This window comes from Arvicanthis niloticus, chromosome 26, assembly GCF_011762505.2.
Source record: "Arvicanthis niloticus isolate mArvNil1 chromosome 26, mArvNil1.pat.X, whole genome shotgun sequence".
NCBI classification, from domain to species: Eukaryota; Metazoa; Chordata; class Mammalia; order Rodentia; family Muridae; genus Arvicanthis; species Arvicanthis niloticus.
Window position 1 is genome coordinate 13136955 of NC_133434.1, and position 14492 is coordinate 13151446.

The 14492-nt window shown below is 44.2% G+C and overlaps 1 protein-coding gene across 7 annotated transcripts in view; it reads right to left on the bottom strand.

The window, feature by feature from the left end:
* The window catches only part of Kmt2a (lysine methyltransferase 2A), an 80598-nt gene that overhangs the window by 30377 nt on the left and 35729 nt on the right, over positions 1-14492 (bottom strand). For 5 of the 7 annotated variants that reach the window (XM_076924946.1, XM_076924945.1, XM_076924943.1 and 2 more), the window contains 12 exons: positions 14280-14457; positions 12769-13003; positions 10921-10985; positions 10081-10470; positions 9874-9947; positions 9108-9239; positions 8510-8623; positions 4389-4535; positions 3986-4081; positions 3642-3762; positions 1785-1907; positions 738-922 (listed from right to left, as the gene is read on the bottom strand). In XM_076924946.1, the coding sequence (XP_076781061.1) occupies positions 738-922; positions 1785-1907; positions 3642-3762; positions 3986-4081; positions 4389-4535; positions 8510-8623; positions 9108-9239; positions 9874-9947; positions 10081-10470; positions 10921-10985; positions 12769-13003; positions 14280-14457 (1860 nt within the window). The remainder of the gene's footprint in view (positions 1-737; positions 923-1784; positions 1908-3641; positions 3763-3985; positions 4082-4388; positions 4536-8509; positions 8624-9107; positions 9240-9873; positions 9948-10080; positions 10471-10920; positions 10986-12768; positions 13004-14279; positions 14458-14492) is intronic. The other 2 variants (XM_076924942.1, XM_076924944.1) reach the window with 2 other exon arrangements.

Below are 14492 nucleotides of genomic sequence, written 5' to 3' on the forward strand. Positions count from 1 at the left end.
CAGTCAGAGCTTCGTATTGAAAGATAAAGCAGCACCAAGCAGCTCTGGCTAAGGTGGAGCACTTGCTCTTCCAGCAGGATTGCTTATGTTGTCAATGACCACTTTATAAATTTCTACAGACAACAGGGATGTTTATGCTGCTTGCCAAAGCTGCCTTCAGGCTCAAGCCTCCTCAGCCCTTGCTGGAGAGGCAGAGTTAAGGTTTTTTTCTCAAAGGCAATCAAGATCAGGCTGCCCCCTTGAAGAAGCCTTCACTGAATCCCTGTGAGTGATGGCACATGAAGCTCAAACTTCCTTTTCATCTTTCTTTTTGAGATGGGAAATACTATGTAAACCTAAACGCACAGCCACAGTCCTGCCTCTGCCTCCCGAGTGCTGGAGTGACAGGCGTACTGCACCACACCCAAACCAAACAGCTTTTGGCTTGGTGCTCAGGAAGGCTGGACAGGGTATAGATCACCTGGAACTGAGATTACAGACTGCTGTGAGCTGGGAATCAAACCTGGGTCCTCTGCAAAAGCAGGAAGTGTTCCTAACCACTAAGCACTAATCCTCCCAACCCCAAGGTTCTATTCTTAGCTCTAAAAAATTTCCTAATGTTATGACAAAGAGAAGAAACTATAAAAAGTAAATGAAGAATGAAGCAAAGATAAGCAAGTAACAAAACCAGCCTTATTTTATTACCAGGTAAAACCACCCAAAATCACATCCTCAAAACCAACAGAACCTCTGCCCACCTGGCGGTAACGCAGCAAGTGACTGGTAGTCCGAGAATTCAACAGGGCGGTGAGAACCTGCTTGAGGGACGCCTGCAGCTCCTTCTCCAGCGCCAGTCTCCACTCTGCAGGGTGCCGCTCAGTGCAGTTCACACAAGTGTAGGCCACACTTTCTGGCAGATTAGACAGAATCTCATACATCTCATCTAGGAAAACAAAACTCAGAATAATGAGGGCCTTCGAAGGGCAGGAGAGGGAGAAGAGCAAACTACCCTGCTGACCCACAGAGGTACCTGCTAGGATCTGAGCTAAGCTGGTAGTTTGACAGCAGCGGTTCTCAACTTCCTAATGCTGCCACCCTCTAATACAGTGTCTAATGCTGTAGTGACCCCAACCATAACATTATTTTTATCCCTACTTCATAACTGAATTTTTACTACTGTTTCAACCTCCAAAGGGGTTGTGACCCACAGGTTGAGAACCACTGTCTTACACGATACCCACATTCTGCCCCCAAAGAGGGACATTATTAGCATAAACTCATGAGTAAATAGTAAGCAACAGGTTTGGAGAAGCAGGGTTTGGTGCCCAGAACGGAAACTGTTTAAGAGAAATGACACATTGCTGCTGTGACGGCTCATCTTCATTACTAAGTGGATGGGACTTAGGCTCACCCGGAACATACACCTGGCTGTGTCTGTGACAGGGTTTCCAGAGAGGCTTAAATGAGGAGGGGAATCCACCCTTAGTGTGGGTGGCATATGGTCCTATGGGCTAAGGTCTGGAACAGAGTGAAAAGGAAAAGAAGAAAACCAGCTGACACCACAGGCCACGATCACAAGCTCTGCTACCACAATGGACTGTATTCCTCTGAACTGTGAGCCAAATAAAGCCTGCCCTCGCTTCCATGGCTTCTCATCAGGTCACAGCAGTAAGAAAAGACACTGGTATAGCTCTGGAGACCAAAACCTAAACTACAAAGAGCCCACGGACACCCCACAGTATTAAGTCCTCAGTGGCCATCCTTGTAGCACTAGAAAGAAACTAAAAATAACAAAAGACTCCAACCTTCTGTACCTGAGAGACTCTCGCACTTGGAGTGGACCCAGCGGTCACACTTCCCACACTGCATCATCTTGCTCTCGTAGTCATCGTCATCGTAGCACTTGTCACAGAGAGGGCAGAAGTTCCCTGAAAGCCAAGGTTGCAGCCTGCTGTGGCCCAAACCAACGTTCTCACAGCCTCTGGCTTCTGTGTGTCAACCTAAGCTAAAGCTCCCTGTCTCCTGGAGTCACCAGTGAACACTGGGAGAGTGCTTACGGTGCTCACCCACTAGGGTATTGAGAGAATTGTGAGCTGCAGAGCTCACGGGAAAGCTTCAGACACATCTGTAAGGGCCACAGTGGAGGCTGGAGGTACTGTAACTCAAATCGATGAGGCAGAGGCAGGAGGATTAAGAGTTTAACCACAGCCTCAGCACCACAGGTATATGGTGGGAATCAGAAGAAACAACATTTCTTTTAAACACAATGTCTGCACTTTTAAAGACAATACAGGAATAAGAAACAGTAAACTGAAATTTTTTTCCTTGTCAAGTCCCAAAGAAACCTCGGGCAAAGTCCACTCAGTACCCGTGGCTCTCCCGTGGCTCTCCTGGGCCCTCGTCACCTGGCCACCTGTACCCCAAACCTCTACCATAGGGGCCTGCCTTCACTGCCCTCCCCCAGCCTCTCATTCCTGTGACTCACCACTGAGTTCTCGGTCCCCCACCCTTGCCCTCTGTCCTCTCCCTCTCTGGCTCCCTGCCCCCCAGCCCACGGCTAAGGCTGGACACCTCTGGCTGTTCCCCCTCACATCTACCATAAACCTTCACCTAGCCTCACGTCCAAGCAGACGTCCACACTGTCATTCACTCCTACCCTTACAGCTTTTATATTACAATTCAGACCAGTGCTTTCTAAGTACAACCTCTGCAGGTCGGACTGGGCCACACATCCTCTACTGTTTACCATTCAGTAAACACCCTTCCGTGCCGCCGCTTACTTCGTGTAAAGTGTGGTGGCACACACCTGCAGCCCAGCACAGAGGAAGAGGAGGAGGCAGTGTGGACCACACACTGGGTGACACAGTGAGGACAGAACGACGGGAGGGATGGAGGAGGGAAGGATGCACGGGAGAAAAGATTGACAGGAGTGTGTCACCTTCACCGTAAGTCATTAAAGCTGTGCTGAAGTGCAGCTGCGGTTATTTTCTTCAGTGCTAAGGACTGAGCCCTGGGCCGTGCAATCTCTAGGCAAGAACTCAACTGAGCTACAGCCCCAGCTCTTTTTTTCCCCTTTTACTTTTTATTTTGAGACAGGGTCTTACTAAGCTCCCAGGGCTGACCTTCGACTCTTGCCTCTGCACCCTGCGTGCTGGATTATGGGCCTGTGTTAAGGTCACATTTCTGGTGTAATTACTGAAATAAGATGTTTACATACCACCTGAACTCATTTCTGAAATCCAATGTGTATTTACCACATTTTGGGTCTACTGTTTTAGAACAGTAGTTTCTAAGTAGCAGTAATAGTATTCCTCATAATTCTTCCTATATTAATTAGAAAAATGGTCCAAGTTGCTGTCTATGTAAATAGAAAAGCAAGAAGCACTGGGAGGCGACTGCACCTTTAATCTCTGTGTTTGGGAGGCTGATACGTGTGAATCTTAGTGAGTTAAAGGTCAATCTGGTCAATGTGGTGAGTTCTAAGACAACCAGGGTTACATAGACACTCTGTCTCAAAACAAAACAAATAAACAAACAAGAAATAAAAAGGCAGGAGTAGAACATGTTTCTAACCCCATCTGAGACACAGTAAGGAGGGTCCTACATCCTTCCACAAAGTCCCCACAAACACTACACCGGACCAGTCACTCAGCACTAGGTACCTTTAGCAAAGAGTTTGGCACAATCATGGCACAGTGAAAAATCGTGAGACCACTGTGCGTCCCACCCTTTGCCTGGAGTCGTGGATCCACAGCTCTTGCAGCGGACACACTTGGTGCAGATCTGGAAAGGAATAAGAGGCACTCAGTAGGCATCTCTGGGGCTAGTATCTTGTGTTATTTAAGAAGACTGGAAATGCAATTATTCCTAAATCTGATTTCTCCACGGAGACTACCATGAAGCAGCTGCTACGCTGGCAGACTAAAGGAGGGGTATCCTGCTACAAGCCACCAGCCTCACCCAGCCACTACGATGCTTGTGGAAGTAGCACGGTGTGTGTACCCACCCACACTTTCTTTTTCTTCGTGGGTTTGGTGGGGTAGTTTGGTCCCAGGCACTCGGGGTGATAGCTGTTTCGGCACTTGTTACACTCCAGCAGCTGCTGTGGGGAGACAAAAGCCAGAGCACAGGTTACACCATCCTCTACACTGAGATACCCCAGTAAACACAGAGGCTTGCCCTCCCAAAGCCACTCAGTAATAAGGGAATTTATCACACAGATTTTACTTGTTTTTGGATTTTATTTCCTAAAGTCATTTTCTTCTATTTCCCAAAAACTAAAAGAAAAATCAAGATGTTATCTTCAGTCAGAAAACCCATCAATAGACAGTATATACTGACACAAAATCCCAGTACCGAAGGCGGGGGACGGAGACAGGGAGGCTCCCTGCTGCCAGGACTAGGTCTACCTTTGTAGCCTGATGCTGTCTTCCACAAACATGGCAGAACTTGCAGCGGCGACAACACCAGTTTTCCAGCTGGTCCTCCAGAGGGCGCTCATTCTCCTCTAAGCAAAACTTGTGGAAGGGTTCACAACACACTTGGCAATACACAAACTGTAGCAGGAAGAGAACAGTGCATGTAGCCAGGGTGCACAGAGAAACAATAAACAGTCTATTTACATGCTGTGGGTGCTAGGCATCCACTGGTGATCATCCAGTGCACTGTAATGGGACCCTTGCGGTCTTACAGGATGCTCAGGAAGAAGAAAACCACACAATGACCTGCTATGTTGAATGTACACAAATTCTGTCTCATAGCTGACACTATTACAAGTATAACCTGACCAGGGTGGCGCACACCTTTGATACCAGCAGTAGAGAGAGGCAGGTGGCACTCTGTGAATTTGAGGCCAGCTTGGTCTACAAAGTGAGTTTCTGTCTCAAAAAACTATTGTCTAAGATTACTCTTGAGATATCTGCTGAAACGTTAACTACAGATGATTAATTCGATATGTACATGCAAATGGAGTCTCAATATTCTTTATTTGCCTATTTCTCCATGTAGGACGAGGTATATATTATAGATGCTATACATTTCTAGAGACATGAAATAACGGAGTAATCCTATTATTTACAGTTATAGCTACTGCATTCATAGGCTATGTGCTTCCATGAAGACAAATATTATTCTGAGGATAACAATACATGAAATAAAATAAATTTTATTTTTATCCATCTCCCAAATATCCCTTTAACTTGCAAATATCCTAAAACTTAAGAAAAAAAAAAAAGAAAAAAAATACCTAAAACATTTCTGGTTTCAGGTATTTAAAACAGAAGAGCTACTTGCTCGTACTTAATTCAACATGGAATTAAGCAGTCACTGGGCCACACAAGAGATTCAGGCAACCAAAGCAGGAGCAGCAGAATCATAAAATGACAAAGAAGTAAAAAAATCCAAGACTTAACAGGGCACTTGTACGCCTTTAACATGTCTATGTTTTAATTCTTACGAACATTGTGAGAATGACCTACACTTTCCAACTGTAATTTAAAGATGCATCTTCTACTGGCAGAAGATTTTTAAAAATACAACCATCAGTACTGCTCTTCCTGAGGACCGAAGTTTAATACCTAGCACCTCAGGGGGTTCCAGTTCCTGGGAGTCCCAGGTCTGTGGCCTTCTCGGGCGCTGCACTCATGTGCCCATACTTCCATGCAGAGACATCTACACGTGATTTAAAATAATAAAAGTAATATTTTAAAAATGTAACAACCCTCAATTTTCTTCTGACCAAACAAACAAACAAAAGTCCTGTTTTTATTACAGGGACAAGTGGTCAGACTTATAGGAAGGCCTACAAGTAGGTGCAAGCAATGCACCAGTGTTAGCTTTCTAATCTTGGTAACTATACAGAGGTTATACAAGTGTGTCCTTGATTTCAGGAAATATACCCTATCATAGAGGCAGAATGGCTTTTGTTTGCAACTTGCTCACAGTTTTTAGAAAACAGAATATATTACATATGTATATACATTTTTATTTCTTATTTTAAACTTAATCTTAGCTGCAAGACTGAGAATCATTTTGTATTTTGGAAAAATACATACACACAAACAGAAACAGAAAAAGGAACTCTGCTCACATTTGGAGAATCTAGGCAGAGGGTACTGGGTTTTTTATGTTTTCCTATAAGCTTGGAGTAAAGTAGGTTACCATAAAAAATTTAACAGAAAATTCCTCAAGCAGTAGTCATAGTTAGTAGTAATACAGCGCAGGCTGTGTACTGGTCACTTGGATTATGTTTTTTTTTTTTTTAATACTCATTTCTAATTTTACCTCTGTACATTATGTCGATGTGTGTGGGATGGCAGCAAAGGCCAGATGTGGAACCGGATCCCTTGAGCGGGAGTTGCAGTGAACCACCTGATGTGGGTATGGGAACTGAACTTGGGTTCTCTGAAGCGCATCTCTCTGGCCCTTAATTCTTCCTTTTGTTTTAGTCAGGGTCTTACCACGTGGCTCTGGCTAGGCTGAAATTCACAAGGACCCCTCTGCCTCTCTATCTCCTGAACGCAGAGATGAAAGGTGCGTTGTACGCTGGCTCCTCCATTCCATTTTAATTTAATTTAATTTTATTTTATTTTATGGCTTTTCAAGACAGGGTTTCTCTGTGCAGCTCTGGCTGTCCTGGAAGTCACTTTGTAGACCAGCTGGTCCCAAACTCACAGAGATCACTTGACTCTGCCTCCCCAGTGCCGGTATTAAAGGTGTGCATCACCACAGCCAGCTCCAAAGTCTTTTTTAAATAAGGAATTCTGAGATTGCTATGCACAGCACCCCCACCCCCAAATCTGCTTAATCACAGGAGCTGAAGACTGAGAGTACAAAAGGAAGCATTTCCTTGTGGGTAGGGTGTGCTGGGATGCAAAGCACTTGATTATTGAAGGAATGGACTTGGAATAGTCACCAGGCATTTGCAGATTGAATAGTCTCAGTCTCTGTAATGTCTGAGGCAACTCTAGCACTTAAAATAATGCAGTTCATAACAGAAACTATCTTCTTAAAGAGTGAACACAGGAAGCAACTCATTATTTGTCTGTGCTAGGGAATGAAGCCAAGACCTTGCACACGGGAGGCAAATGCTTTACCAATGAGCTATGCAGGGCCAAACTGTGTATCTTAGGCTGACCTCAAATCACAATCCTTTTACCTCAGACTCTGGAGGATATGAGCCACCATACACAGACTACAAACTTTAAAAACATTTATCCAATCAAATAAAATCATGCTTTATAGATATTTTGTAATCTGATGTTTCTAATCAGCGATGTTATGGATCTGTGTACTAACATCAAACTACACTATCCCCTTTGCTGTTACACGCAAGCCCTACAATTTTAACCAGGGCTCCACACTAACAGACACTTGAGTTTTAAACATTGGAGCTGGAGAGATGGCTCAGTGGCCAAGGGCATAGACTGCTCTTGCAGAGGAGCCAGGTTTGACTCCCAGCTCCCAAATATAGGCTCCCAAGTGTCTGTAATTCCAGTAGCAGAAGATCCTCTTCTGACTCCTGAAGGCAGCAGGCATGCACACGGTGCACACACTACATGCAGCCAAAACATCCACACACAAATATAATTTATTATATATATGTATCTGGTACTTTATTACTTTAAAAATAAATACCTCACGTACAATAGTTGGGTTAAAGAACATGCCAGTCTAAAAATACCATTCTAAAAGTAAACACCATTTGAGCTGGAGAGATGGCTCAGTGGTTAAGAGCACTGACTGCTCTTCCAGAGGTCCTGAGTTCAATTCCCAGCAACCACATGGTGGCTCACAACCATCTATAGGACCTGATGCCTCTTCTGGTGTGTCTGAAGACAGGGACAGTTATATATATATTATATTCAATAATTATTTAAAAATAAATAAATAAACACCATTTCCAAACAACTCCCCCAAAAGGTAAGACCACTAGCTATATTCCTTCTATTGGAAAATCTTTCTGTATAATTTCTATTGTTGTTTTCAGGGTCTCACTCCGCAGCTCTGGCTGTCTTAAAGCTCACTCTGTTGACCAGGCTGGCCATGAACTCATGGCTATCCACCTGTCTCTGTATCTGAGTGCTGGATTAAGGGTAATGCCAGCACACCTGGACCTGCATCCTCCAACTGGCAGTGCTTGGTTACTGGGTGTGGCGGGGGGACGGTGTTTAAGAACCACCCCACCATATGGAGGACACTCTTATTTGTTATTTCCGAATCATCTATCTCTCTTTTGCCCATTTTCTGCTGTGTATTCTCTACTTCTTAATAATCGCTAAGAGCCTTTTATATTCATACGTATTCAATATTAAAAACCAACAGCAATCCCTTTTGTTCTAAGAGAAAGGTAAGGACTCTATAATAAAAGATATGAAAGTATTTACTACCAGATTCCTTCTTAAAATTTCTAAAAATTAAAAAAAAAATTCAGTAGCTGGTTTAAGCAAGAAGACACTGCTGACTACTAAAAACAAGAGCAGAGCCCAGTGGTCGGTCTTCGCAGAGGAGGCAGAGCAGCAAGGCGCCTTACCTCTACATGCCCACTGCTGGCACAGAGAAAGCACACTACTCTGGGTGTGATGGGAACGGAGGTCAGGATCCCCAAGCCTCCCATCTCCCACACGTTTTCTGCTTCACAGTCTTCCTGTGGGGAAAGAGACATAAAGATCACTTATGAAAGCTTTGCAGTGTCAAAACAAGGACAAGAAGCATAAACACAGAGTGCCACCCGCATGCCGAGTGGAAGCATTTCACTTCCACTAGTCCAAACATAAGTGCTGCTTTAAAACATTATAAACTTAGATGCAAATGATCTATTGAAAGCCCACTATTGGTGCAATTCTACCTAAATAAGTGCAAAGGTACACCGAGTCTGAATGTACTAAGCTTTGCTGAATCAAGTAACACAAGTTTGAAATAATCCTTTTCCCTGATGCTGCTCAGGATGCCTGTGCTTTTCCACCAGTCCACAAATTGGCCTCATGCTGTCTAGGCTTTCATGAAGCAGAACCTGCCTGTTAGCTGTAGTTCTTACTCCTTCCTCTAGTGGGCACTGTTTCCCTTTGAACGTCACCTTTTCTTTAAAAGTCATACTACTCAATAAAGGCATGATCACTAAACACTTTTACCTTAAAGTCCACTCTGATCCTGTGGACTCCATCTGCTGGGATTTTCTGCTTAGAACTGATGCCATTCGAGAGTGGGTTGAGGATGTTCAAAGTGCCTGCGTTCTCTTGCTTACTTATTGGAGGTGGCTTCTCCTGAGATGGAAGATGAATGTAGAAAATAACCACTTGCCCTCACATTTGCAACAGGAGAGAATACAAATGCCTATTCTCAGATATGAAAACATATTTCAGAATAAGTAGCCTGTAGAAGGAGAAAGAGAGCTAGGTGTGATGGCTCACACTGGATGTTGAAGTAGAACTGTTGGAAGTTCAAAGCCAGCTTGACATACAGACTGTGACCCTGTCTCAAGATAGAGGAAGGATAATCTTCAGAAAATTCTGAAATTCTGTAGCTATCCATGGTAGAAACAGGTACGGGTTGCTTTTAGAGACAAATGTTATTAACATACATACATATACGTATATATAAAACATGTATACAGAAGGCAAGAACCACACCAGACGGCTGTTAGAATAAACTGCTGCTAGGCTACAACATGCAAGGCCACAACGAAGAGGGAAATCAACAAAGCAAAGTGACCAGCAAAGCAAAACACCAACTAACCAACAGGGGTGAAAGCCTACACTTTAATTTTAGGAGACCCCACTGCCTTATCCAGGGACGCAGGGGACAGTTTCATTCAGCCAAGAAAATGCCAAAGGCAGGCTTCCGCTACAGAATAGAACAAATGCATCCCTAAAGAAGCGTCGTCAGCCGTCTGCTTACCTTGTCCTTTGGTTTTTGTTTTACAGGGATACTTGGGCGGGGGGCCACTTTTTTCTGCTTGCTTTGCTCTGGCCCTAAAGGATTCAAAGCAGGTTTTGGTGAGATGCCAGCAATGACTACTTTCAGACTGACTAGCCTGTGGAGAGGGCCATGCAACCTTCTAGAAGTCAAGGTGACACACCAATCTAGCTTTCTGGTCTGCCTCACCTGGTTCTGGGGGTGGAGGTTGCTTTTTCTTGGGCTCACTTGGAACGGCCTTGGGAGCTTCTTTTTTCTGCAGTGCTGTGCTAGGAGGCTGAGGGGGGACAACTGCGGGTGGCTGAGAGACCTGCTTGCTAGACTTCCGGGATGCTGGCGTGTTGACCTGTTTGGGTTCAGGGGCAGGTGCAGGCGCAGGCGCAGGGGCACCCCCGTCTTCACTCTTTTCTTCCACAGGCTTGCGGGGTGGAGGCTCGATGCTGCTCTTCTTTGGGGCAGGCTCCTCGCGCGGCGGCGGGGCAGCCTTCTGAGCTGACTCCAAGGGACTCTTCACAACAGTGCTCTCTTTGCTCTCTTTCTTTTCAGTGCTCTTAGACTTCTTCTCTTTCTTTTTCACAGCTAGGAGAATAAAACAAGACCATCTATCCATAAGTGAGAAAAGTTTCCATGGGGGAAAAAAAAGCACAAGATCTTTAAGAGTCTTGTTCTCAGTCTCCTGCAGCCCAAGCAGGTACTCAGAGTCTCCACAAAGTTGAGGCTATGGTGATCAGGTAACACAGGGAAATTTTATTGTTCTAGCAAATGAGCAGGGCTATAATTTTTACATGAATTTTAAACAAGTGTCTCAATTATGTAAAATTTCAAACATACCCCCAAATCAAGAGTCAAGTGAACCCCCATGTACCTATCATCCAGCTTTCACAACCACCAACTCCCCGGGAGAGAGCAGTACTTTAAAAGAAAAACAAAAACAGAAACAAAACCCTCGTATTCTCTTTACACTGAATGCACATGGCTGTATGACATTAAGGCACGGGATGTCCCAGGGAGGCTCTCTCACACCACTACCTTTAGTCTGCTTCTGAAGGAAGGCTTTGGAAGGCATCCACTGCAGATTCTGACATTTTCTCATCCTACGGTAACAAAGGATAAAGCGTAAGATAAACTGAATAAACAAGAGAAGAAGTGAAATAAATGCTTGCTTGTTTGTCTGCAGAAAACAGTGGGTCGCCACTCAGGGTCGTTTGACAGAACAAGGACTTCTTAGGGTTCAGTTTATTCTGAACCTTTAAAATCCTTGGGTCGACAATTTTACCTACCCTTAGGATCTAAAAGGACCAAATGTCATATTATCTTTGAAATGGTACTCAAATTTCTTGTAATTTAATAGGAACTTGTACCCCACAAGGGATTTTCCCTCCCCCTTCCTCTCCCTGCCTGCCTTCTGTCCTTCCTGCTTTGAGACAGAGTCCCATACAGTCCAGGTTACACTATACAGTAGAGGGATGATGACCTGAATTCTTGATCCCCCTGCCTCTGCCTCTCAAGTGTTGTCAACAATGTGGACACCAGACATGATGGTCAATATTTCTTACAGTCAAATAATTACTGCTCTCTTATGAGATTTAACATTCATGTTCACACAGCAGTAATTAAAACTCACCGAGGCCTTTGCTACTAGAAAATTCCAGGTGTATCTCATAACTGATATGTTTTAGCCCATAGTTTAAATTTAACAAAATTTAAACTTAATTTGATTCAAACTGCACTAAATCCATCCTCATTACTCCACAAATGAATATATTCCAAGCCCCAAACAAAGGTTCTCTTTTTGGAACTGGGGAGTGAACATCAGTGCCTCAATGTGTAAGGCACAAGGTCCACTGTGATCTACACGCCTTGCTCACACCCAATCCACTGTCACCTCAAATGTAGCTTAGGCACGTTTTTACATTGTGCAAATTAAGTTACTTCTTACCATTAAAGTACCCAAACCAGAATTCTTGCCTAAGTCCAGAAACCAAAACATAGAACTTTGTCTTTTTGAAAGAGTCTCAGTGTATAATCCAAGTTAATCTTGAACTCACAGCAGTCCTCCTGCCTCACCCACCGTAGTGCTGGGATTACAGGCATGAGCCTCCACAGTCATCTTAGGACTGCTTTCTGTCTTCTAGAGACTGGATTCCTTAAGTAAATGACAGAGCATTTCTCAACTACATTTTATGTCAATCACTTTAATGTCATTCATTCCTAAGTATCTCTTGTGCCAGGCACTTTGTAGGAAGCCCAGTTGCCAGAATTACTGTTTACACAATTCTCCTAATACATTTTAAACAAATCATCCCCAAATGGCAGAAAGTGTGCCCAAAATTGACTGCAGAAGTTGTCTGTATCAAAAGCTCCAGATGCCGGGCTGAGAGTGTATCTCAATGGCAGAGGTGAGCCCCAGCACTGACCACCCACCCACAAAAAAAACTGTATGAATGGAAATATTTTGAAAGAGTCAGAAAGTCAAACTAAAGGTGCCATACTACAGGTTTTAAGAAGAAACTGTTCAAAACTACACTAATACAGTAGTCACAAGTCACATGCAGCTATTTAAAGTTAAAATAGTTAAATTATTTTTAAAAATATAGTTCTTCAGTCACACTAACCACATGTCAAGTACTCAATGGCCACATGCAGTTACTGGGTGCCACACTGAACTAACCACAGAAAGAATGTTTCATTATTGAGACTGTCTTATTAGATAGCACGGCTGCAGAATACTTAGCTCATACCTCATCACATCACAAAACTGAACTCTGCATCTAACCTAGACACCCAGCAAGGAAGTGCAAGCACACCAGGCTGTCGCCCTGTGTGACAAACCGTGTGACCTCCGTGAGGTCACTGCCTCTGAGTAGACTCACTCACTTGCAGCACTGCTTCTTTATATTGCGGCCACCAAACTTGGGCTTGTCCAAGCAATTAGTGCAAACGCCACAGTCCTCAGGCACCTGGCAGCCAGGACACTGTCCACACCGCCTTGATCGCCGCCCTTTCTTCACCGGAGGCTCCTGGGGTGCCTTGTTTCTGGTGACAGGCTTAATTGGTTTGATGGGTGGAGCAAGAGGTTCTGCATCTTCTGAGCCAGCAATTGATGACTTGTCTATTAAGAAAAATGTATCTTTAGTTCCAAGGGAATTTCTAATATCTTCTTGAGAAATCCTCAGAGTCCCTTTGTATCATTAGATACATTAAACCTTATCTGAATTGCTAGTCAAAATAGAAGAATTTATTTTATACACACACACACACACACACACACACACACACACACACACTCAAGTGTTCAAAAGAATTATCTAAATGCTTCTAAACACCTTCACCTTACAGCCTGATGAAAGCAAACATCTAAACCCTGAACACAACACCCTGACTGCAAATCACGGACAAGCTGAGTGTTTCTGAGAACTCTCTCTAGATGACTAACCATCAGGAGAAGGCACCCAGCATTTCAGAGTCAGATGGCAGTCATGAGTACATGCCTATCCTGGTGGTTGTTTTGTTTTTGCCGACGTGACACAAGCTACAGTTATCTGGGAAGAGGAACCTCAACTGAGAACATGCCTCTGCCTGTGGACAAGGCTGGAGGGCATTTTCTTGAGAAGCAACTGATGAGTTAAGGCCCAGCTCATCATGGCTGGTGCCATCCCTGGGCAGGTGATTCTGAGTTGTATAAGAAGTCAAGGTTAACAAGCCATAAGGATCGAGTCAGGAAGCAGTGGTCCTCCAGGCTCTTGGCTTCAGTTCCTGCCTCCAGGCTCCTGCCTTGAGTTCCTTCCCTGGCTTCCCTCAGTGATTCAGTGGGACCTGAGAGTTATGAGGTGAAATAAACCCTTTCCTCCCCAGTTGCTTTTGACCACGGTATTTTATTCAGAGAAGCACGTGACAGCCTAATTAATAGAGTACTTCACAGACCTCTAATTCCAGGAAATGTAAATGACCAAAGTGTCCAACTGCTGTATTCTGAAACTACTGGAACAAAGAGGGCACGCTCAGCACAGCTGCCTCCAGGCAGGTTCTTAGTGTGGCCAAGAAAGATACCAGTATTGTTTTTGAGAGAAGAAATGCCTCAGACAGCCTTCTCAGACCTTTCTTCTACTGCACAGCAGTCCAGGAAGGCTTTGCCCATTCTTCCTTCTTCCCTTTCAGGAGTTAAACTTGTATCCGCATCTGATGGCTAACCAGTTTTTCCTGGGTACCTTCCTTTTCTTTCTGAGGCACTTCCTCTAATTAAATCTTCACATATTTAATGCCCTCCCAGCTAACTGGTTTTGGTTTGTTGTTGTTTTAATACAGTCTAACAAACTATGAAGAGCCTACTGGCATCTGCAGAACGAAAGCAAAGAAACGCAGCTCTAAGGCCGACTTCCCTGACTTACCATCATTCCCCATGGAAGACAGAATTTTTTCTCGTTCTTCCCACGGTAAGGCACTCAAGGTGGGCATGTCATCAGGAAACACAGCTCGTTTGCGGCCAAGAGCAACAGCAGCTCTTCTGCAGACATGTTTAATCCGGGGTCCTCGAACAGAGGTTTCTGATGAATCACTTTCTTGACCCTGAGTATAAAATAAGCCACAAATAAAGACAACCA